The sequence below is a fragment of the Malaclemys terrapin genome, chromosome 7, assembly GCF_027887155.1.
Source record: "Malaclemys terrapin pileata isolate rMalTer1 chromosome 7, rMalTer1.hap1, whole genome shotgun sequence".
NCBI classification, from domain to species: Eukaryota; Metazoa; Chordata; order Testudines; family Emydidae; genus Malaclemys; species Malaclemys terrapin.
The window spans coordinates 41,086,019-41,113,017 of NC_071511.1; the positions used below are offsets into that span (position 1 = coordinate 41,086,019).

The window sequence follows — 26,999 nt, forward strand, 5'->3', positions numbered from 1 at the left end:
TCCTAATGGCTAAAATGGGAGAGAATAGACTTCAGCTAGTGAGAAGTATGGTAAGTTTTAAAATAAAAATGATGACTACACTACTTTATCATGCTACCTGCTCCACATTTATCCACCTTCATGTTTTCTTTACCCAGTAATCTATATTTTCTTTTAACAAAGTCTATTAATGTAGCATCCATAACTTTAGTTGAACAATGAAGCTCTGTGACATAAACGTACACTGACCCTCCATGGAAGCAGTGCACCCCAGACCACTGGTTTCACCACGGCTCAAGACACTTTTGGTTTACAGTAAATCCAGACTGAAGTTATTTAACAGAGCTTGAGATAAAGATTCAAATAAAAGCAAGTAAAGGATTTGGAAACATATGGTTACAGGTAAAAGAAAAATACAAGACACAATCTGTAGCCTATACTTATTAACAAGTTGCTTTCCTGCCTAATAAGGTATTTCTCATCCAAAGGTTATTTTTTATAGTCCAGAAAGCTGGGATCCACATTTCATGAAACTCCCACACCTCACTGATACAGAATCTCATCCTGTAATGGATAATAATTTGGGCCATTTTTTCTGCTCTTATATAGTCACAGGCAATTGTCTTTTCCCAGGCACTGCCCCCTCCCCCCTCCAAAAACTCTCCTGGAGTTCATTTGTCTTTTGTAACTGTCTCCAGCCTGCATCTAGTTCAGACAATAAACATAGGCTGTCTCCACGGATGTCAATTGTTCTCAATGTTGATTGAGATTGCTCTGAGGCCCTTCTCATCTCAGGTGACATGTTTTACTTCAACAGTTTTGAAACCCAATATCTCACATGTTACATAATTCTAAAATCATTTACTGTACAAACATCTCACAATAACCATAACAACTAGCTAGTTCTTAGCTTTTGGCAGACACACACACAACCTTTGGTAAAATATTAAGAAGGCGGTTTGACACAGGAGTAATATACCTATCTGCATCATAGATGCTACTAAGTCACTCATATAGACTCATCCATAGACCTCAGAGTTTTACAAAGGTAGGTGAGTACTAATCACATTTTTTTCAGACTGTGTGAGTGAGTCTAAGGTCACACAATGAGCTATTTGCAGAGCTGAGAATAATAGCAAAGTCTGACCCCCTAATCCTACACCCTAAACTCCTGGATCACACATTTTTTAAACTGACAGAATCTCTCTCTCTCTCTCTCTCTCTCTAAGGAAGACAGCAATACCATTTGAAAACCTTGCTCTATCCCCTTCTCTGAAGTCTTGAGTAGGAATTACTGACATTGAAAGGTAAATGACTTTTGGGGTATAGGTGAGAACAATAGAAAAGGTTTTGAAGAGATGGCTAATAGCACACAACAACGTGCATGCGTAGGATAAGGGCAAACCACTAGGTCAGTGGTGGTAGGTACCAGACAAGGTGGACTTTGTATTGTCTTTCAAAGATTCATGAATCCACAACCTATTCCTTATACTTAAAGAAACAGCATAATGATCTCACATAACAGTGTGAAAACTTTTGCTAAAAGCTGATGTTTTATTGTAAATGCTATATATAAAGTCCTTTAGTAAGCTACAAAGGCAAAAGTTGGAAAATAAATGCTAGTCTTTTAATAGTATCAATTGGAAATTGGCAACAAACAGAGATAGGAGACTTGGGCTAGGTCTACACTACCTGCCTGAATCGGCGGGTAGAAATCGACCTCTCGGGGATCGATTTATCGCGTCCCGTTGGGACACGACAATCGATCCCCTAATCGACGCTCTTACTCCACCAGCGGAGGTGGGAGTAAGCGCCGTCGACAGGAAGCCGCGGAGGTCGATTTTGCCGCGGTCCTCACAGTGGGGTAAGTAGGCTGCGATATGTCGAATTCAGCTACGCTATTCACGTAGCTGAATTTGCGTATCTTAAATCGACTCCCCCCTGTAGTGTAGATGTAGCCTTAGTCTACATGAATAGATTAATTAAATTGTTTTTGTTTAGTGTCTAATGTAAGCTTTTTTATAATGGAGATATCCTATCTCCTAAAACTGGAAGGGACCTTGAAAGGTCATCGAGTCCAGCCCCCTGCCTTCACTAGCAGGACCAAGTACTGATTTTGCCCCAGGTCTGTAAGTGGCCCCCTCAAGGATTGAGCTCACAACCCTGGGTTTAGCAGGCCAATGCTCAAACCACTGAGCTATCCCTTCTCCCACTTTACTCATAGTGATGCTGGAGTATTTATCTTTAATCATCAAGATTTAATCTGATCCCAGGATTTTGTATTTAATGAAATCATAATCAACCAGCTGTGCAAATAATGTTAAATTGAGTGCCATCAGTCTGCATGGCAATACAGTTACATCAAGGAAGACAGAGAGAGAGATTTTGGGCAGAACTAAGACAACTCAAAAAACATCCAAATCAATGTGAGTTGAACAAATAAAAACCTGTCCCAGAGTAATTATAGAATCCCAGAAATGTAGGGCTGACAAGTGTACCTAGACCATCCCTGACTGGTGTTTGTCTAACCCGTTATTAAAAACCTTTAGACATGTCTTTTTAAGGTGACCTTTGAATGAAAAGAGGTGGTGATTCAGTACAAAAGGAACCGTGCTCCAAACCTAAGGGCAGCATGTAGTCCCACGGAGGAGGAGAGATGTTAGGAAGACCTGCAGGAAGTAGAGAATAGATGTGGAGTAGGAGGAAAGGACAGACATGCAGGCAGCTGCCGTTGAGTAGACATAGCTGATGGCAAGATGCATGAAGCTGATTCAAAAGACGAAGGAAGCCAATGAAGGGATCTGAATAGGGAATTGTGGGAGGATAAGGCTTTGGAAATTAGCATTGACTATTTTGGATTGAGTGTAGGAACAAGCCAAGATGCAGGAAAATCAGGGAACAAAAACAGTGTGTTGTATTCTGCATCTGGAATAGAAATGCTCAAATACCCAAAACAATAAAAGCAGGAAATGTTTTCACAACCACATCAAGCGCTCAGGAAAGGGAAAATAGCTTATAGCTCCTTTCACAGTTTCATATCTCAGACACAAGAATATTCCAGTGAAAATCCCATTTCATAGATGTTGTAAATGAATACATTACTTTGCCCCTAATCATGCATACATTGTAGGATGCAGAAAAGCTCTGCATTATAAAAAAACATGCCTAATCTATCTGAATCTTTGCATTGCAATTTTAACCCTATACCATGTTGTGATAGAATCACATCTAAATAATTGGCTATTGAAGTATATTTATTGGGCAACTGTTAATACTAAATGTGAAATATCTTTTACTAATAATCAGCTGATCAATACAAAAAATTAATCAGCACTATGCCAAATTGTGTGGTGTTTTAGAAGCTATGATCAAATATCCATGAGGAATTACAAATAGATGAGCAAACACATTATACTTGTTATTCATAACACACTTGAACAGTCCTCTCACAGCACTACATTAAATCATAGCACTCCCCCTACTGCTCAGATGCAGACAAATTTCCACAGCACTGATCAATAGCGAAAACTTAACTGACCTCTCAAGAGAACACCTGTAACTAGCAAGAAGTTTGGGTGCAGCAATATCCTATCCTGAAGTGCACCCTGCAGCAAAAACAATTATTTTAAATTTCCGATATCTATGTAATCTGGCGATAAAGTGGCACGATACAACTTTTTTGGGGGAAATTTAGTAGAAAATGATTTTTTTTTTTAAACACACAATATAACACTCAAAGAGGGGCAACACAGAACTTGAAGCCTAAGGGGACCAGGAGCCATAGTGGCCTTAAAGCAACTTTGCATTCTTCTGATCCTTAACTTTTCCAGGAACTTAGAGCCTGGGAGAATGTCTACGTTATGGTAGCGTCCACAAGCTGCCCTATGGGTTGCTGTGCTACCTGGAATATCTGCAGTGCAGTCTGCTGCAGCCCCATCACAAGCAAGTCCCCTACTATGGGGCCCGGGAGGGAGTAATCTTCCAGAGCCACTGCACTAGAGACATCTTCATCCAGCCAGATAAAGGGCCCCTTTATGCGGACATGGCCCTCTTACCTGGTGTAAAGGGCTGGAGTGGAGATAAAGATCTCTTCCAGCATCTGTACGTACAAATAAATTTGTATACACAACTGTGGTATTGTCGGAGCTGCTTAGGAAGCAAAATTGAACCTTTTCCAATTTCTGCTGCAGCAGAAAAACTGAAAGGCATTTTTTTAAAAATTTGTATTTAACAAGGAAAAATTGGCTAAGGATTTATGTAACCAAATGACAAACTCAAACTCACACAGGATACCTTTGATAGCTAAACCCTGCAATCAGTTCAAACAAAACAAATTGAATTTAAAGACACAGAGAACATCTTCATAAACAAAATTGTTCAAAACTGAAAATGACCAAAATAAAGGGCAACTTGCAGAGAATTCTCCTTAGAGAAATTAATACTGCCCCTTCCAACAGAGTTGGCAGAGGTGAGACACAGTGACACGCATTAATATCTATCTGAATATCTATTCATGGGAAAATATTCTGCTCATATAAGAAAGTATTGTCTGAGTGCCTTAAGTTCAAAATTATAAAGTGCCTGAGACTGATCAGATGAATGTTAGTTAAGTTGCCAGAGATAAAAGTAATGAATAAGCCAGTTTCATCAAATGGTAACACAATGACCCATCACACGGGAAACCTAGGATTCAGAGTTGGGTTCTAGGTTCAGGCCATGCATTTTAAATCTCCCATTTAGCAACAATTTGTGGTGCCACTGTATGAGGTTGATTGGATAGAAGCGGTCTTGTGAAACTGCTTGATTTATTCTCCAGGGAAGGCTGCCAGACATCACTCTTGTCCAGTACACTAAGCCTAAGAGATCAGTGCTGGCATCATTCCTGAAGGAACAACTTCATGTGCCCACACAGCAAGGTGAGATGTCCCTTGTAGCAGCTGCAAAGCAGAGGATTCAAAGAAGAAAACAGCAGAACAAGAGACTGCAGGAAGGTTGAGACCCACAATAAATTATTGTTGGTACCACTGTGCAGCAAGCAGAAATACATTTCTCTCCAATGATTTTAAGCTGCTAGTTGCATCAACATTAGTATCAGAAGCAGTACCTTGGGAGAACTGGGACAGTAGAAAGCACTGCCAGCATCTCACGGCAACCCATGCCACACATTGCTATCACTGTTACACAGGATTAACATCGGGAATTTAAAATAACATCTATGGTTGCGGGGGGAAGGAGGGAGTCTGATTTGGCCTTAAGAGCCTTTGTGTGTTGCTACCGCTAAAATAGTTTCCAGTGCTATGAAAGCTATTTTTAATTATTTCAGACACTTGCCGACATTTCACTACATACTTTTTTTTTTTTTAAAGGAATCCAGGCTAAATCTTTCACTCTCCTAAGATGTCTGTTAAACATTCATCTTCTTTTAGCTTTAATACCACCTTACCCTTAGCTTTTATGCAGCATTTAATAGCAAACGTATGAGCATACATGCGAGTTAAAGAATTATGTTCAGTCTTTGTACTCCATTAAAGTAGGTCATTTAAAAGAGGATAAGACAACTTGAGCTTATGGACTTCTGCCATCTGATATTACAAAGGTAAGGCCACTCCAGCTACACAGTGATGGTTAAAAAAAGCGAGACTAGAACATTCAAAGAAAACCAGCTAATCTCTCTACAGATATCAAAGTCACTATAGTTACCCCACTAAAACTTGAAGTTACACTATGTATTTCTCTTCGGGTATAATATGTTATATGAATGATAAAATAGTCTTTCATTGGAGGGCATGGATGACGTTTCACTTCCATAGTTTGTGGTCTGGGTTCTTAACTCATGTTTTGGTATATTTATGTCCACACAAAAACTGATACAAATATGTCTAGCAGTAAAGGGGATATAATGGATAATGTAAAGGACCTGTGCAAGTGGGACATATTTAAAGATCATGGGTACAAGAACAATTTACTCTTCCTGTACTTATTGTTTCTTACTGCTAATTACTGAACGTTGCTTAAATTCATTTTTATTTGTTGACCATCCCTCTTGGTACATCCCTTTAAAATATCAGTGAATGACAAATAGCCAACACCAAATGAAATTCAACCCATGAAAGCACAAGTCTTGCAGTATGTTCTGAAGATCAGTAAAATAGGGACGAGTTCAATCTGAGGATGGTTAGTGAGATCGTTGCAACTGATTTTTGCTGGGTTAACACAAGAGAGTCGCTTCTAAAATACCCAGGTCTTAAAATACATAGGGCTTTATGGATCAAGATAAACAATTTGAAATTTATCCCACTCTTGCTATCCAGATTGAGATTTTCAACCCAGTTTCATACCCCTCAGGGGGTTCAAGAGAGCTGGGGTGGCATTAAACCTTTTTGGTATTAACCCCAGCTAGAAAAGTAGTCCATTTGTATCTACGGCTGAAGGTTTACATACCTGAGGTTGAAGGCAACATACTGACACTCAGACCTCACATACAGCTTGGATTATCTGTGAGATGTTCCCTTAATGATGTATATGGTTTTATATTTTGAGTCAGATTTACGCATAGTTAAAAACAAACAATACAGCAAATCTAGAATAGTTACAGCATACAAAATACAGACAATACCGAGAACCATTAGTACAGCTCAGCACAGGTGGATTCTGACAAAGGGGATCTGCAGTGACCATAATAATAGTTGCACACAAATGTAAAAAGCACTAATATCTTTGAACCCTAAAGATCATTAATTTTAAGGACCTCAGGTATCACAGACATTATATAACATTTTTAAGATTGTTAAAATGAATTAAGTGTTGGTGTTGGTTCCTTTTCCCAGTAAACCTAATTTTATTAGAAAAGTAGGACTTTTGTAAGTATCCTTCTTAAAGGAAATAAAATGTTCTGTTTGAAGCCCATTAGCATTAAGTTTTGCATTCCAGTTAATTTGTCATTTATCTAGGAAAACCTCATTGTAGAAACAAAACACCAGATGATTCTTTAATCTCTCCCTAAATTAATCTGGAAACAGTAATGTAGAATTCAGATTAAATCCTATTTTGAAGCTCTTGGAGAAATTTAGACCATTTGATGTATTGATAAAACTAGAATCCACTAGCACCTTGTCTTCTGGCTGTCCTTCAATGTGTTTTTAACTTGAACCTGGAAGTTATTTGCTTGGAACTCAAGAGCTAGGCACACTGTTCCTCAGTCAGGTCCATGTACATGATGAAATAAGAGAAAAGGTCAATTGTGTCAAAACGTCCTTGCACCTGATGAACGCAACTGCTCAAACTCACTGGGTTAAGAAAACAATAGAACAAAGGACTCTATACTTCATCGTCACCATACAAGGTGTGTACAAAAAGAGCAGGTCACCCACTGTAAGCACACCTCAGCACATGAATAATTTTCTAACCTTATCCAGTAGTTGTAGCTTGCTTTTTTTTTTTTTTTTTTTTTTTAAGGATTACATATAAAAATGCAGTAATTGGAATTACTCAAGAAATGTCACAGAGTGAAAGTGAAGAATTCTGACTTCTGTGGGTCTGCAAAAAATGCAAATAAACCACTTTCCCCTCTTCAGTGCTGGTTTCACTTTTTACCTTTCTAAATAAGTCACTCGCCAGTAGAAGTGATTTTTGGTTAGACAAAGAAAAGTGTCAAAGGCTAAAAGTCAAGAAGTTAAACCTCGATTTGCTGCAATATATTCTTGTACACTGAAAATCAGTCAGATGATCAGTGTTCAAGCTATCCTTGTTAGGGGTATCATATCACAGGATGAAGGATGCCAAATTGGGTAACATTCACCATCCATGCTGAGATATGCCACAGTGGTGAGTCTCCTGACAAAGTAGAATACATTGCAGCTGCTTTCCGTTTCTTTAGCAGCTAGCATTGCAGTAATACTACTTCAGAGTGCAATACAATTATAAAACAGCAGCTCTAAAAGTCATCATTCCTTTAAATTTCAGAACTTATGCCCTGGATAAGGAGTAAATGGGGCAACCACAGGCAAATTCATGACACTCCATCTGCCACCCCAAATGCTAACTTGTGGAAATGATTCTAAATTAGAAGGAAAACAGAGTACATTTAAAAAAAAAAACTTGATTAAACTGCAGAACTAACTGAATTGCCTAGAAAGGAGTCCATCCGAAGTCTTATGAACAAAATCTGATATTTAAGCTTTAATTTTCCAATCTACAACATTGTGGACATACAACTGTCTCCACTACATTAATGCCACATAGAACACAGACCAGTGGTGTTTGGTCTTTAGTAGCTGGAGAGACAATTTCTCATATGAGGGAGTCCAAGCCAAGAAGTTCGATGCAGGCAGGCCGGACATACTAGGTGGATGAAGAATTGAGGCAGCTCTCAGACTGTTAGCTCAGTTTGGTTAGCTCTCTTGTGTTCCTCCTCTCTTGCTGGCTGTGCACAGGAACTACACTTAACTGCACTGAGATTAGCAAAGACTGTACCTTCCGAGGTTAGGAGAGGGAGGAGTCAGAGTACAGTGCAAAAGGCACAATCATAGGAATGGCACTGCCTCTGGGTCTCAGGACCTTATGATTTGTAACAGCAGCACCTACAGCCAATGACTCAGACTTCCGACTGATAGGGGGAAAAAAAGCTTCTGCACTTTTTAAGAGAGTTTCATATGAGAGAAGTGGAAGAAAGAGCTGGTAAATTTAAAAATTCTATTATTAGAGAAGCAGCAGCAGCAGTATCTAACCAGCTAATGTAGCCACAGTTTGGATGGACTTCTGAGTTAGAGCTGCTAATAAGGATGGGAGAATCTATACTATTTTGCTGGCCCTGAGGCAAGGACAAGGCAACGGGTTTCTGGAGAGAGGTTCTTTTTTTTCCCCCTCAGTCACATTGGTAACTTAGCAATTTCTGTTTAACAAACTATTTCAGATTGTTTCAATGGCATCAGTGAAAACTGATAAGCTCTTACACAAGTTAGGCCAAATTTTATACCACAGGTAAAGCTGCACCTCTCAGTGGGGAGCTGCGCAAGAGAAAGCTCTACCTCCCCCACTCCCTGTGGGTTCTGCCACTGGGAAGCTGCTTGAGACGTTGTGGAAACCCTGAAGGCAGAGCATCCCTCGAAGATGTAGTCATATAGAAATTGCCTGGCCTTTCCTCTCTAGGTCTGCACTTACAAACAGATCTTCTGGTGGACCAACTCCTGTTGGTGAGAGACACAAGCTTTTGAGCTACACAGAGCTCTTCCTCAGGTCTGAACTTTGTGTCTAAATACAAGATGGAACAGATAGTTTAGCATAAGCAGTTACCATGTCTTCTAAGGGACCATTCAAAGTCAAGTGGCCCATTAACACCCCTGCAGTCACAGGACAAAAATGGGGGTTACTGGGTTACATATTGTTGTAATACATTCCAGTTTCCTTGTTAAGCCCATGATTTTCAGTGTGCACTAAATGCCCCAAACAACAACTATTTGGGTGAACCCAGACTATCACTACGCTCTTGAATGAATTCACACAGGAAAATTATAAAAGACAAAACACCGCAATACCTGTGGGTGAACGCTTTTCACAAAGCAGTCACTTCATATCTGACCTATCAGTCCTCATCCTCAAAGGAAACCTGCAAAGCACTTTCAAAAGACGAGCCGGGGAGCTTAAATTCAGAACTTTTCTAGATGCTAAAAATCATGGTCTTATAAAGACACTGGATTTATGGTTTATTATTTATATATATTCATAGCCATTTATAATGGCAAGGAACAGTCATTTATCCAGAGATAAAACGAGAATGATGCTGTCAAACCGGTGGTTAGGGCACTCGCTTTGGGAAAGGGGGACCCAAGTTCAAGTCCCTGTTCTAATTATTTATACAAAGCAGAACAGATTCCACAGGCCAGATTGAGAGAGACCCTCACCAGAATATCCCATAGACTGGTGACTAGAGTGCTCTCCTGCAATATGCGAGACCAAGTTCAAATCCATGCTCCACATCAGATGGGGGAATTTAACCTGGGTATCCCACATCCCAGTGTCCGAACCACTAAGCTAAAAACTATAAGGAGACCACCACCATAGTTTGCTGGGCCTGATTATCTACTGATTTACAGATTGTGTAGTCATTTAGACCTGTGCAAAATGGGTGTAAGATTCTACATCTACCTAATAATCATTTTGCACAAATCTACATGTCTACACAAGATGAAAAGTAGCAGAGAATCTGATGTGTCTAGGGTCAGCGTTGTCTGCATATATTTAACGTACATGGATTCATCAAAGTAGACAGACATAAAACAAGAGAAAGTCATCAGATACTACCAGCATTCTTTCTATGAAAAAACAGGGCAGTGATGAACTATGGCATGTATTACAGTGCTGAACTCACTGCCAAAGCTCAACAATTAATGCAACAAATACAATCTTTAGAAACATTTTTGAAATATTGTCTCACATTCATGCTACCTACCATACATGTCCTATTAAAGTTGCTTGAAATTACCTTATTTTTTAAACACAGAAGCAGTAGCTAACATAGATAATTTGCTCTAAAAGGAACCGTGACTCAGTTTCCTTAATAATATCTTCAATTCAGAGCACACTGCCCATGCATAAGACAGATCAGGAGCAGGTAAGACAATCAATGAGTGGGAAAAATCAGCCTGAATAATTACATGAATAAATTAACACTAGCCTCAAAGAACTTCTGACATTGTCTCATGTAACAAGCAAGGAGACACTTGCTAGTTTTCTCCTTTACCCAAATTTCATTTAAAGTAATATCCAATTCTAAACAGAACCTTTTAGTAGATAATTTCAAATGTCAAGCTAGCAGGTGAGCTGGCTTATATTTACTTTAAAAGCCCCATGGAGAAAGTGCACCTTGCACTATTTGTTTAGTTTCCTACAGCAAAGCGAGCAAAGCCAAAGTCAGTCAGCAAATGGCATGACATGCCGAAAACAGACACAAAATGAGCAATCAAATCTTATCACTTTGGAAAAAAAAAAAAAAAAAAAGCCATTCTGCTGAGATGCGCATGTTTGGGTAGCCTGAAAGAATGTGTTCTTTCTGCTAGCTAAATAATACAAGTATATCAAGATAAAGAAAATACCTACAACTGACAAGAATGCATTCACATACCCCGCCAAATCATTAGAAATCCAGATCTCATCTTGTCAATATATGATCGGTATTGTAGACCAATGACATAAGAGGGTCAGTGTAAGACCGTTGGATAAATCCTACCCTATAAACCTACATCATTCCAGGTGCTAATCTCTCATCTAGACAAGAGTGCATGGCCTGGATTCACCCCCTGTACCCAAAGCTGTGCAGGGAAGAAACCCCCCTATTCTGAGCAAACTAAACCTGAGTGGCTCCTTCCCTTCCCCCTCCACCATGTGGCATTGGAGGATAACCAACAGCGAGAAACTAGCAACTTTGTATCCAGTAGGAGCAGAAGCAGCCAAAGCAAGGACCTCCGGACATGGAGAGAACTATCCAGTTTTGACTGGACTTACTCTGCCCTGTGCTGACTGGGTGTTTGCTCCAACCCTCCCCACCCCCACTCCCCCCCCGCCCTCAACATCTCTTCATCTCAGCTTCATTCCAAACCTGCCCCTTGTACCCACTCCTCCCCTGCCCCATCCCCTTTACCTCTTGCCTTCCCTTTTCTTTCCATTTAGCTGATCTCCTCCCAACTACACCCAGGCCCCTCTCCACACACCACCAAAAATAATAGAACTGACACAGCATTTGTCACCACCACATTTTTCAGTCTGCTTGTATGTCCACCTCCTTCCCTGACCTTGTGTCTGTCTTGCCTGTTTAGACTATAGCTCTTCAGGGTAGGCACTGTCTATTGCTCTCTGTACAGTACCTACCACAATTGGGCCCCTCTGCTGGCTGGCCCTTAGGAACTACAATAATAAACATGATTAATCATAATAATGTGGTCACAATTTGAAATGTGTGGTGGACAGGTACTAATTCCTCACTGGTAGAAATTTTGCCGCTTTGGATGCATGATAACTCAGTTCCTATCATATCCAGTGCTCTAATACCTATGTAAAAAAATCATTTATATGGGGGGACAATAGCTAATTTATGTGGGTCATAAATGTATTCATGCTGCATGACTCAGAGAAATCCACTTATCACATCAACAAAAGAACACTGGATGTCAAATCCATTTTACAAATGCTAATCTCGCCAACTTTATACATATTTTAAATGTATCACTGTGATGCCTTTTTTTTGGAGGAACTGGGAGAGAAAACAAGCTTGTACCTGAGCTAGAGATAGAAGCCAAAAATACCCTCTCACTTCCTAACTCCAAATTAGGAACTAGATTGCTAGCATAGACCTCCAGTTGATTGGCATCGTGAGGTATTTACAATGAGTCTATAGATTTCAGTTCAATCTGTAATTAAATTCCACTTTATGGGAATTTTCAAATACTAATTAAGCCTGCTGCAGTTGAATATTTGTGACCCTGCTTTTAAATAATGCCAAAGGATAGAAATTCAATGTTGAAATACACTTTCTTATTCAAATCCCTACTGGTTATGCAAAATGCATCAGCAGCTATCCATCCTTCAAACATCAACACATACAAGAGCTTCAACAGGCTATGAGGTTGAGAGATAGTGGTTTCAGTTATTAATCAAATTTGCTGTCCCATGAGGCAGTGGGCTCTGGGACAGAATATACATTTGAGTGACTGGGCTCACAACTAATGGTGACCAGTGGAGTGGCCTCTAATTTTGAACTTCTCAGATACCAAAGCCAAAGGTCTGACCAGAGAAAATGCCATGCTGAAATCCAGAAGGGATTGATCGGAGAATAAACAGTGGGTGAGAAAATAGCAGGCATGAGGGTTTTTCAGGATTTTTTTATGTCCAATTGGGAGGGCTCTGTTCTGGTGCTTGCTAAGAACAGTGGGATACACACAATATATCAGCTCCTTTGCAATATGATGCAATCTCCCTAGTCTAGATCAAGAAAATTGCCAGTCATTAGCCTCCCAAGAATATGTGAGACTGAAATAAGATAGTATGTGCTGACAGACTGGCCTGAGACTTTACACATAAAAGCAACCCCATGAGACTCATCCTAGACAACACATCATTATCAGTTAAGACTGGGCTATTTAGGAAGTAGAGACAAGTGTAAACAATGAATCGTAACTATGTCCTGTTGGTTTCCTGCTGTGTTCCCTATTTCTGTGTGAAGATGTACTTGTATTCTTTGAACTCCTGGAAAAGCCAATCTTTTTGTATCAGGTTACTGCTGATGCTGAGCTAAGAGATGGATTTAGTTTCTGGAAACAATATTGAAATGGTTTACATGGGCTTTATAGAAGTTAATTTTCTTCTGCTGTTATTTATGTGTGTTAGGTGTAATATTTCTCATACTGCAATTTTAAAATGTTCTGTCCCACTAGAGGTGTTAACACTGCCTGGGAAAAGGGTCACTGGGGCAAGTGGCAAGTATAGCACAGCTTGAGATGTTTTAATTTGCACAAAATACACTCGAGATGTGCTGAGTCTTTAAACTCAGATTTTACATCTCCAGTGAAGCAGTCGCAGTTACTGTAAAGCTCCTACAGATGTTACTAACGGTGCCAAACCCTAAGCAGGGAGTGTCCTTGAGCGAAATGTCATAGGTTCCACCCACTTAGCCCCATTCATAAATTTAAGCAAGCGCTAATGGTCAATGGAAGTTGAAAGCATGTATATTGGGGTATAATTTGCCCCACAGATTAAAGAAATGGACTGACTGGGATTCTGAGCAGCATCAAATACATGTATTATTACCAACTCTGAGCACTACTCACACAAATGCTGTATACTCCTATCCCAGGGCTACCATCTGTGTATTCTAAACAGCATGCACTATGTAAGTTACCTATGCATAGTCTTCTTCCTGAGCATTTCTTTAACTGTTATCAGATGTCATGAAAAATCTACTGACACTTCTTTCCCAATATTGCCTTGGGTCAGATACAAAGTTTCTCCATAGAATGCATGTGGGAAGAGCCAGATGAACAGTAATAGTCTGATTTCTCCTTTCCAGTGTGATGAATGGAAGGGGGGTACAATCCAATGATCTAGGCTAGGAAGGTACAGCAGGATAAGTGGCAACTCCACTGTATACTCCTCTACCCTTTTCTCTTGCCTCCTTCTGGAGGTAGCAGGTCTGGAAAAATGGATGCTATACACTGCATCGTTTCCACCCACAATCCCATAGGGATACCTAGCACAAATTAATGCTGCCTGGGTCAATATTATCTTACAGGGGTTCAACTTTTGCAAGGTAGAACCCAGCAGGAGAGTCCATGTCAGCAGAGATCAGGCCTATATTGCCAGGAGTTCAAAAGGTGGCTGTGAAAAGTCTGGTTGCAGAAAAAAAAAAAAAAAAAACCAGGGCACCCAAGCAGATGGTTCTTGCTTCCAGCACCTACTGTGGGTTTTGGGGTCAAACTTTTCACCCTCTGACACAAATAACCTGTAGGCAGCAGTAATCTACATAGGAGAGCATTGGCCCCTATGTTCCCAATGAATTCAGCTCCATTTTCACACTGAAGGATGTTAGGAATTTTCAAAGGAATTTAATTTAGTTTTGGATAACTGTGTGTTAAATGCCCAGACAATTCCAATAGACTTGGGGTAGTATTCACAAAGGGGGCTTCAGCACCCAACACTCAGCTGTTCCACTGTGCATAGATAATTAAACATTCATTGGAAAAGGAAGACTGGAACCTCAGTCTCCCACCTCCTAGGTGAGAGGTCTATAAAGTCATTCTAATCCTCTGTCTGGCCCAATGAATATTTAACTATTTTACACAGTGGAACAGTTTCAACAGGAGAGATTGAGTGACACTCCTTCCCCAACCCAAAAATCCTATTGCCCTGTGGTTTTGGCACTGTCTGGGGAGATAGGATACTCAAATTCAACTCCCTGCACCACAAAGCAGGCAGAGGGAGGAACTGAACCCTGGTCTCCCACATACTGGATGAATGCTCTAACCACTAAGCTAAAGATTATAAGCAGGGTGTTGTGCTGGTTTAGATGTGCTCTGAGCACTCCTACCAAATTGGGCCCCAAAAGCAGCATGGGGGAAGGGGGGACGACTCCTAGTTTGTGAATCTCACTGGGGCTTAGGAGCGACTTAGGTGCCAAACTGTTGGGCAGTGTCAGGACTCAGTGCGCATGCCCAGCTGCCAAAAGTTAGGCACCTAGGGGACTTTAACAGAGGAAACTTAGGAATCCAGGAATTTTAGGCACTTACAACGTTAGGTGGCAGATGAGCAGGTGTTCTGTGAATGCAATTGGGGTCTAAATGTTGCAGTTAGTCATCTCCAGTGGTAGTTAAATGACTATGTGCCCCAGTGAATCCTACCCTTGGGTTCTGTGCGGCATCTGAACAAGGAAAAGCAGGAGCCATAAATGGGCATGGGATACTTCAGTTCTGATGAGCAGAAATGCTCAAATTGGAGTTCCCTCTGTTTAGAAGCACTGCTGGCAGGACATCCTCCATGAGGTCCAGTTGACTTGGGAACGTGCTTTCCCCCAGTTGCTACACTAGAGCTCAGACTTTTAAAATCTTCTGGACAGGATGCAAAGTGCAACTTCTTTCTTAGGTGGGCTAGGAGTAGGGGCCTAAAGAGACTGTTAGAAGATGGTTTATTATAATTGGAGGTGCAGGGCAGGGCAATCAGTTTATCTATTAAAGTGGTCACAGAAAAATATGAAGGCAATATGTTCTCTATTTAGGCACAAAAAGTTCCTACATACTGCGTATGATAATGTGAACAAAGTTAAACATATTTAAAAGTTAGTCTCTTTCTCTACTTGTCTGAGAAAATAAAAGTTTAATATGTCAAAAGGCTAGGACACATGCAGGATCAGACTTTACCTACCTATGCTAGCCGGGGAGGGCTTTGGCAGCAAAAGAAAATAGCTTTCATTGTTTAAAACCCTGCTTTTCTTTTAGATACATGTATGTACATACACAAATCAGGGGTTGGATATGAACATCAAGTCTGAATGCTGCATGTGTGTTGGCAAATAGGCATGAAATAAAAATGTTTTACTGAAAACACAAAAGAAAGGAATGAGTTAATTAGTACAGCAATCTGTAAAGAAAACATGCTTGGGCATATCTTTCACTGTGTTTGCGATGCTGCTCTTGGGTTCTGCAGCAAGTACTTTAATTAAAATATCACAATTTGAAGAAAGTCACCTAGTACTTAAAATTAATCTAGAACAGCTGTGTAAAATGGTCCTCAAAAGTTTACATATCCAGTAGACTTTTACATTAATCTTGATGTTAAAAAACCTACAATCTTGCATAGAAACTGTTAAACTTTCAGCCAATTCAAACAAAAAACAGGCACAATTAAAACTCAGTCTATGAATTACTAATTTCTTCCCTTTCATAATCTTCCATTTGCTCTGTTTTTCTCACCGTTTATGGTGTGTCAGATTTCACCACAAAAATTTCTTAGCAGACAACATTTGTTTCCCTGACACTAAAAACCAGAACGGTACACATAGTGCTCATTCAAATACTTCATTGTTTTCTTGACTCTTGTTGTATAATGTATCTTCTGGTTTTTTATGCTAACCTTGTTACAGTTATCTCCTTCTCTTCCACTGTTGCCTTATATTTTTCTCAATTTTGCATCAATGCATTCCTAGGAGCATTCCTTCCCACTCTGTGGCAATTTCAATTGCTGTACAAATGTCTAGCTTCCACTTATTTCTTAGTTTGAAGTTTTTAAACTTTTGTAAGTCAGTCTGGTTCAATAGTAAACTTCTGTATTAAAATAATTTTTATTTAAATACTTTAACTTACGTTACTGTTCTAACATCTAATTATTCACAGTACCTTTGAAAGGATTTAGAACTGATGGAAAACTCATGTGACCATAGTTTAACAGAAACAGGCTGGAGTGTCTCCACTGGTTATATACCGTAAGTCTCTGTTCCGGCTTTGCTAGCTTTGTTTGTTTCTCTCTTCTGTTTTGTGGCACCAAATAATTGGTCCATTTTATTACGCTGTTGGTTTTTGCTCCTTAGTGATTCTGTTTGAATATTTTAATAAAATTATGTAAGGCTTTATTGGATTGTCATAACTAAAAATGAAATGAACCCACACTTGTTCAGCAGCCACTGTCAATTTATATCTGCTGTATAACAACTACCCATTTGAAAACAAAAACAGTGGGGAGGGAGGTGCAAGATAAACATTACATTTTACCTTAGCAAGAGGATAGTTACCATAACACAAAAGCTGGCTTCTGAAAATGAATATATGGTTAAAATGCACATTGATTCTTTCTGCTTATCATAGTCTTTTTACAGAAGAGATGCTGCTAGAAAATGGGGTGATTTTACTTTTGATTATTAAATCCAGAGGGGATTAAAATCCAGATGCCATTGACTCAGTCTTTAAAGTTTGGGTCTTAAATGGGTTCAGTTTGCACCAGCCCCATTTCTAAAAGCCTGATACATCAGATAATTACTTTACAACAGCCGACAAGCTTATTCTCTGGTGCTGTAACACCATCACTAAAATGTAACATCTCTTGGAGGTGCTGCTTCAGACATGACAGCACAGATATTACCAAGGCAACAGCTGCTTCTCTAGATGGATGTAGAAGTGAACAAGGTAACACACGCATCAGTATTAAAGACACATTTGCTTTTACATTTCAGGATCTTACCTCTGAAAAACTGTCTCACATGATTTCTCACTTAAATAATTAATATAGTAATTACTATTTAAAAGGAATGGATAGTTTTGTTGTTCTCTGAAGAAAAAATGTCTTGCATAACTTATATTAACGCACCCTACCTAAAATGATAGATTAAATATATTTACATATTAATTTCTGGAAGGAATACATTTGATATTCTTCCAGCTAACTCAGCGCATGGTAACAGCAGTCTTTCCTCCTGCATAAGGTATCATTACGCTTGAGGCGGCCTCACAGACTCAAATTCCATGGAAAGTTATACAACTATCAACACAGAGCTGTTCACCTGGTTCAAATGGTGTCTTGTACACCGACAGATAGCTGGGTGCTCCTTGATTTTTGAAACACCATTTATGAAAATCTATTTAAAATATTCTAATGAAAATTAATTTGATCTCAAGCAGGGACATATTTGTATTTTCCCCACAGAAAGTGTTTTCATAGGGTTTTCGAAAAAAGCCTAAATAGTAGCTTTCCAATACAACAAAACCATACTTTATTTCAATAAATTCCTTAAGAATAATGAGAACAAGGACAAAACACATCTACAGTTAAGAAACACAAGATCAATGAAAATGTAAAGAAGTGTCTAAAGAAGACATGTTACTGACAAACTATATTATATGTTCACTTGGCAAATCTTACTATATTAATCAGTATGCTCTGTCAAACTCTATTTTAGCATTAATAGATGAGGTTAGATATTTAATAACCAGAATTCAAAAAGCACAAGAAAGGGTATGTACAACAGTATCAACAAGGGTTGAGTTATATTTGCATTGTCTAACTTAGATGCCATCATTTCAAAGGCTTTAAACCAGACCTCAAACAGCCACTTTGAGTTTAAGTGGCTCTTCCTAGCAGTGTGTAGGCACTAAATCAAATATCAATATGGGAAAGGTGTGGCAGACAAAATTCTTCACTAATTACACCTTATAACCTTCCTAATATGATATCATGCAGGCAAATGGACTCAGGTCAGATACATTTCAATATGGTGAAATGTCAAGTGTCAGCTTTCAGGTGAAAATTTTCTGTCAGCTCTTACACTTACTCAATACTCCATGAAAATAAATTCAGAGTTGTAATAGTGAGGTGGTACTTGCTCCATAGATCTGTGCATGGAGAGTAACCACCAGAGCTCGCATGTAGCCATGCACAGGATTCTCACCAACCAAAGTTCATGGATCTTTTAATAGAGAGGAAGTGGCCTGGGGTCGTGCATACTGTGTCCCTCCCTCACAAGCCCTGCAGGGAATCTGCAGCTTTAGGCAATGTAAAAATGTTCTTTGGGGATTCTGGGGTGGGGGGGAGGGGCTGCTAGTAGAGGAAGCTCAAGCAGCATGGTGTCACTGAAGATAGGCTGGCTGAATCTTTTGGCTGCAGAGCCACATGCTTCCGTACAGATGGCCCTCAAGGGATCCGTGGCATAACTTGTTACTCATTGCAAGAAAGAAAACTCCATGGGATGGGGTGATTTTACCCTTTGAAAATGTACACAACCATCTTGGCAATTTTCTGGGCTCTCAATCCTATTACTATTCTGGGTGCATGTAGGGTGACCAGATTTTATAGGGTCAGTCGCGATATTTGGGGCTTTTTCTTACACAGGTGCCTATTACCCCCCCTCCCCATTTTTCACACTTGCTATCTGGTCACCCTAGGTGCATGTGAAACTCATGTCTATATGAACAAACTCCATTTTGATTGTTTCCTTCATTCCATAGCAAAAGAAGATCCTATAGAATGTCATAGTAATAGTGTTGAATGCAAATGACAGTAAAGAGGGATACAAGTAAGTTTTAGTAGAATGGATGAGGCTCTATTTTTAAAAATATATTTAAAGTTTAACCTATCACTATCCCTTTGAAGTTTGACTTTTATCTCCAACTAGATAGATTCCCAGTATACAAAGCCCTCTCTGCATGTATTAAATAAATATTTCAATATAGTATACAATCAGTCAGTAGTATTCCCACCTAAAAAGACATGCTTCCAAGCCATGAGTTTAAAAATAAAGATCAAAATTGAGGGCTTGGGAAAAGTTATTTTATATGAAGTATCACCTACAGATTAGTAGTGGAGTCAGCATACCATATTACTTGGATCCATGCAGTCTGTCTGGGTTTAAGGAATAATGTTCCTTTTGTGTTTCAGACTGTGCAGGAAAAGCAATTAACAATTCCATCGACGAACACATTAGGCTAGGCTTTCAGCTGGTTAAATTGACAAAGCTCCCTTGAAGTCCATGGTGTTCTGCTGACTTACTCAAACTGCGAATCTGGTCCATAAAGTTCCACAAATATTTAATGGGTGTACTGAGTTATGTATCTCAGAGGTATTGCCATATTTGTATATTAGCACATACTGTACTACACCAAAATCTTCTCCACAATATTCCTGTTTCATTGTTTCTCCTACATTACATCATGATATGTGAAGGTTCTGGTACTCCTAGAACTTGTTGCTCATTTTTTGGTAGTTTTGCTTAGTAAATCATTATTAAGTGGACTAAATCTTTACCATAGTGCCAACACTTGACCAATTCTGATAATAGGTAACTGAAAAGCAGTATGTGTAGGGCTATGAAGAATTTATTTAAGACAAACACATATCTATTTCCTGAGGACTCTTTTCCTTATGTAAGCTTACAATATCACATTACATGATATTATAATAAAGTGACAGGCTTATCACTAAACTAATACTTCAGGAATTTCAGTAATTAGTTCCTTACTCATGTCTAAATGACTAATTTTAAAAGGTTACTTAAAAAAAAGAATCAAATATTAAACTAACACTTCTACCTCTCTGAAAAAGGGGGGAAAACATTAAAATGAATGAGTGGGTCTTGGTGGCATTACAAGAGAAGACAAAGACAATGAATATTATAGATTCAAAGACAGTGTTATTAACCTAATGTGTTCCTGTCTCTTTTAGATATGAAAATACAGTTAGTGTTAAATGCTATGAGCAATTTATGAGAATTGACTATTGAATGATTATGACACAGCTTATTAAATGGAGGAAGGCCCACTGTTGCAATTACCAATAGAAAAAGCAAATACTCATAGTCAAATAGTAACCTAAGCAAAATTATCTATGGTATTACCAGAAGTCAAGGTTAGTTATAAGAAAATATATACTGTATATTGCTCTATTGACTAATTTAATATCCATAACCTAAAAGTTCTTTTCATACCACTAGATAACCATATAGCATAACAATTCCTTCAAAGTAATTCTCCTCTTACTCCCAAAAAAACCATACACAAGTTAGAGCATCCTCAGAATGCAATTTCCTTTTGCTATAAAATTGGAGCTGAATTTCTCATCTAATTATTTGTCTGCTATTTCAAATGTAATTAGCACATTCACAACTTGAATATACAGCCCTATTTTTACACACGCACACACAAGCTGTAACAAGAAGCCATATTTGACAAGCAGGTTGTCTAGGTCTTTCTTCATTTCCCCTTTCAGAGGTGTTTTTCCTTTGTAGTGGTATATTGTCATTGTTGGGAATAACAGAAGCGCTGTATGAATCCTAGTTCAGAAGGGAAGCAAGATTATCCCCTCCACCATTTACTTTAGGTGGAGGTCCTTTATATGAATCTCACCACCCTGCACAACCCAACTCAAACGAAGAAAGGGAAATGCATTTACCTTCTGTTGGTGATGTCTTTAAATGCCTGCAGAGGCCCTCTGTGTCCCCATACGTCTCCTTAATTTTTACTACTGCTTCTGTTCCTCTGAGTTCCATGAGGGAGCGCAGCTCCTCCAGCGAGCACCCAAACTCTCCTGCATGGTTGGCCTCGTTTCTTTGGTTCTTGGTATAGAAATCGCTGTTTGTCATGTCACCCATTGTTGCTGATTGTATTGCTCCACTCTGTATACTAGATGGAATTTTAAAATTGCTTCAAAATTGCAAGGGAGGAAACTCAAATTCCAACCTAAGGGATTAAGAAGAATCCAGTGGGTGTTCAGTGAAGTCAGTGGAGAATGCCTCTGATGATTGAAGTGTCCCTGACCAGGAAATAGTCCATAGGATGGCTGCTTTCAAGGCTGCAGACCAGCTCCATTCCATTCACCATTTCCCATTATGCTGCACTCAGGCTGTAGTATCTACATGGTCATCTCTTCCTCCGGACCTTTGGGATCAAAACACAAAGCACATGTTAGAAGAGCAAACCTAAAACCTTCAGAAAGAGCCTTTGAACTTCATTCTCCCAAATGTAGTCCTTGATTTAAAAAAACTAGATACAAGAGTCTGCACGTTGCTGCAGTTAGTCACAGCCGACACCAAAGACTGATACTGCTAGCTGTGTCATACATAAGGCTCTTTCCAGCTACAGCAGCAATAGCAGTGTTCCTTACTTTAATCAAGTCCCAAGAGCGCCTGCTAAATGAGATGGCTCATGAATATTAATAAGTAAGCCATTAGTCCAACAGTCTAGATGTGCCTCTGGTATGTGCTCTGGTTCATACTGCTATATCAATCTTTCATCTGACAAGAACAAAAAACCCATGAAGGACTACAAAGTAATAAAAATTAATTGAATACTATTACTTATGCCTTCATCCATTACATAAACCATTTTTCAGTGCAAGGAAAGTAAAATGGGGGAGGGAGGAGAAAGAATAGGAACATTTTCATTGCCAATCCAGAATACATTTAAATAAATTAAGCATTGCAGCTTTGTCAGCTAGGAAAATAAACACACACAGGAAAGGAGATAAAGCACCTGAGTGCTTCAGGCAAAACAATGAGCACTGTCTCTCATAGGAATGGGAAGGTTTCAGTTTGCTTTCCTTCAGCACTAACTGCTGACTCACCAACACATTTGATAGCTTTGGCCTGAGAGCTACAAAGCATTCAAATAAAGAAAAGGCTGTACTTATACAGGCTTTTTAACATGCATACTCCTGAAGAGTCACATTTGGACCATCTGGGAGACCAACTGATTACTTTCTAAGCCAGCCTTTAAAATCTGCTCTCCTTATACATAGTCTAATGAACTTGGTTGAAATGCTGTTGAGACCAGCTATTATACTTTGTCATAGAGTTTTAACAGAGATTAAAGGTTTCTTTTTTGCCTGAAGTGGGATAGTGCCTGTTCACTGCCTAATCTATAGACCCCTGAATATTTCTCACATGACAGAAAAGGTTTGAGTATGGTATCAGACTAATGAACGATGGACCTCTGACTGTCAGAGTGGATTTTTTTTTTTTAAGCAGCGTGCCAGTCACAAAGAAATGAATTGTTACAGCAAAGTTTATGCAAAGGGAAAAAGAATGAACCAAATGTTTTTAACCCCCCATCTTGACATGGTCATGACAACCTTAATTCCATGCCCACATACAGCTAATATCACTTCTGGGCCCACTGAAAGAGTGTGTTGCCATTGATTTCAAGGGGATAATGTTTTCAGTGTTTAATATTTCCTATTTGCCCACAATTACATTATCTATTTTGAAACTGCTTAAAACACCAGCTAAAACATGCAATATGGACCTCTAGCAAAAAGTACATGTCATTCCTTTGAATTCCATGGAATATCAGAGCATCAGAATTTTATTACCACAGCACAGAATCCAGGTATCAGTCAAATGTTAGATGAGAATTCTTCTTCCCCACCCCATGCTCATTGTGAAATTCCTGGTGGTGATAATTCTGCGACACAGCACTTCATGTATTCTTTCACCCCCTGCAGGGCATAGAAATTTGATGGGGAAACGCGGTGTATGTTGCACAATAAATACAAAGGTAAAGAGAAATTGGAAGGAATAAAAAAGACCTTTTATCCTTCAAAATGTAATAACTGCATCTTCAGAAGGCAGGAGGTATCCTACATTTTCTCACACACAGGCTGCTACGGTTGAATGCAAAACAGTGATTGCAGTATCAATTTAATTACAGATACGTCAAAACATAGCAAGTTCAAAAATACCTCTCTCTGTGTATCTAACAGATTTTTTCCTGAGGGACTGGTAGCCAGATTTGGATAAAATGGGAACTAGCTCAAAACATTGTTTGGGTTTGATTCAAAAAAGTTGGTAAAATAGAGAGGAAAAGTTGTGAATTCCTGCACAACATGCCTGAGCCCAAAAGGTAATGAACCCCAAAACTCCCACTGCTTGGAAACAGCAGACATCAGCACATTTTAGGATCTGTCCATTTATGGTTTCATCTATGAATGGATGAAAGCCAGGAAATCTCACCAGAAAGCATGTTAGTGTTTGAGCTGAAATATCAGCCAAAGACATTGACATGAACCAATTTGGGTTCAGTAATGAAAAAGAATAATTAAAAAGACAGATTGCTACTTGCAGACTGGCACAGAAATGCTATTTATAGAATGTATGTGTCTAAAGCATTTGACCACGGGGTATCACAGCACCAGCCATAATGTAAAGAACTTGCAGCATTTACATAGCAGAGAGCGCATTGCTATTTTTTGTTTGTTTTTCTCTCTCTCTCTCTTTTTTTCTGACCAAGTCCTTAAAAGTGGTTCATGAAACTACAAGGAAATCAATTCCCTTTGATGAATCCACCTACTGTTTTCATTAGTAATGCAAAGGGTATTAAGGCTGGATGTCAAATGTGTCTGCCAGAGGATTTTTCTCTGTGGGATGTTCACAGGAATACTACTGTTAAGCAAAACACACTTTTTTTTAATCATAGCACCATCACTATGTATTAATATTTGTTCCTACTCTTGGAAATGCCACTTTTGTCATTTGTCAGCCAACATTAGCCAGGGATGTTGTTCCTTTGCATATGATTGAATCATCTGCCTGTTTAATTTTTTATTTGACTTTCAATTAAATATTAATCAGTAAACCACTAAATTGAGAGGTGTACTTCCATTAGTGCTCAAGCAAAAAGTATTTCAAAGTTCATGTGATCTTTGGGATTCACCCACTGGCATGACACCAAGGAAATAACATCCCTAGTGTTTTTCAAAGGCAGATGGTAAAATATAAAAAGCACAAAGTATGATTAACATTATTCACTAATAATGAATCTCTCTAATCCTGTGGAACAAGATATGAAGGCTTCATATCATTCTGGAATATCTTATGAAAATTCTAGGAACTTTGCCAAGTGTATACCAGTTGACTGTGACTGATAGATGGGCCACCTCATCCTTACTGAGAGATTAATACTTCTTTATCAAAAGCTGAGAAATCTAAAACATGAGATCGGTATGTGGCATGACTCCCAGGACCAGTGTGGCTCCAGGATTTGTAGGTTCAAAATGGAACTCTTCATGAGAGCGGAGCAAAATTCAGAATTTCCATGCTATGGGAATTCCATTATTTCCATATTGCTTTCATCCTGAAATAGGATGAAAATCTGATTTTTTTTCATAAAACAAAATTCTGAAAAACAATTTATTCAGAAATGTCAAAACATTCTGTTCTGCCATTTTTGATTGAAATGAAACACTGACGTTCCTTAAATTGAATTTTTTTATTTTGTTGAATTGACCTAAAATGATTCTTTTCATGTCAGGTCAACAGTAAACTATATTGCCCTTGCCTTTTGGGAGTTGTAATTTGGGCCCCCATTGTCTACAATGGGCTGGGTTCCCTGGAGGACTACATCTCCAACAATACAATGCAGACTCAACTTACTACTCTCAGTGGTGTCTCAGGGAATCACATGACTGTGTTGTGGGAGATGTAGTCCAGCCAGGGAGCCTGATGTCTGTGTGTATCTGTGCTGTGTATAGCACAATGGAACCCTGATCTTGGTTAGGACCTGTAGGCACTACCAGGGGCGGCTCCAGGCACCAGTGAACCAAGTGTGTGCCTGGGGCGGCAAGCCACAGGGGGCGGCCTGCCGGTCGCTGTGAGGGCGGCAGTCATGCTGCCTTCGGCGGCATGCCTGCAGGAGGTCCGCCGGTCCCGCGACTTCGGCGGCGGGTACGCCGAAGGAGCGGGACCGGCGGACCTCCCGCAGGCATGCCGCCAAATCCGCGTTACCAGCCAAAGGCTGCCTCACTGTCGTGCTTCAGGCGACAAAATACATAGAGCCGTCCCTGGGCACTACTCTGTATTTGGTAGGCAAAGCATGCTCTCTAGAATGTGCTGCAGACAGGAAGAGAAAAGCTCATCAGAGCCGATATATCTATACTGAAAAATGAATGCCACATCTTTATAAGTTACAATTCTCTCTCTAGTCTAAGACAACTGCTTTTAGTCCATTTGATTTTCTTATTGAATAATCTCTAAAAAACATTAGACAAAATTTTTAAAAATGCAGATGAAAAGCAGTCACTTACAGTGGTTGAAAACATTGGTTGTATCAAATCAATCTAATGTAGCACCTTGTATATACTTAGTTTAGGTAGCAAAAAGACTTTTCATTCCTACTGTCAATATCCACTAACAAAGTTTAAATTTAATTGCAAATAATCATTATTTTACTCATAAAAGAAATGTAAGAAAATACATTGCCTTATGCAAAATGAAGGTAACTCTTGGATTGTTTGTTCCTCAAAGGTAACAGATTTTTACTATGTGAATGCACTGAAAACTAAGTTGTTGTTGTTTTTAATTCTAATGCACTGATTTTTTTAATTCTTATTTGGAAAGGCTTTGCCTTGGAACAGCCATTCATTCCTACAGCACCCCAATCAAATATTTTTCAGCTTCCAATTGTTTGAAGGAAATACATACCAATTAAATAAGAAGTGATTTGGATGAACTAACTGCAGGCCTGCTGGGAAAACTATCCTTCTATTTCCTAATCAGTAAAATATCATCCCTGGAAGCTTGTAAATGTTTTGATAATGGATTAGAATGATGTTTATGTAGATATCATTGCCAAGAATTTTGGTAGCCTGATTTTAGTGGAGTTCCATTGAAATTAAACTGGTGTAACACAGTGGTAGATCAGCCCTGGGTTTGCCATTTCACAGAACAAGGATCATGAAATCCTTGTACTCAGTGAAGGTTTGGGACAAGCAAGAACAGCATGATCAATCCCAGAACTAAGGATTTATCAAAGATTTGGTTGTATTCACCATAAGATCTAAGCTTTCATCTAAAATAAAATAAAATAAAATAAAATAAAATAAAATAAAATAAAAAAAGTCCCCAGTTCTTCTAGCAGTGAATATAACCTTGATAGTTCAGAATGATGGATGTGTTGTCTGACAGAATCCACAGCCAGCCAAACTAATAAAACACTCTGAGAAGTACAAGAACACTCTCTCATCTTAAAAGGATATTAGCTCTGAAACATAATTATCAGGAGCAAACT

At 39.1% G+C, this 26,999-nt stretch overlaps 1 protein-coding gene across 1 annotated transcript in view; it reads right to left on the reverse strand.

The window, feature by feature from the left end:
• ATP2B2 (ATPase plasma membrane Ca2+ transporting 2) overlaps positions 1 to 26,999 on the reverse strand; it is a 534,155-nt gene that overhangs the window by 311,719 nt on the left and 195,437 nt on the right. The window contains exon 3 of the mRNA XM_054035362.1: positions 21,391 to 21,875. Coding sequence (XP_053891337.1) covers positions 21,391 to 21,589 — 199 coding nt within the window. The 5' untranslated portion in view covers positions 21,590 to 21,875. The remainder of the gene's footprint in view (positions 1 to 21,390; positions 21,876 to 26,999) is intronic.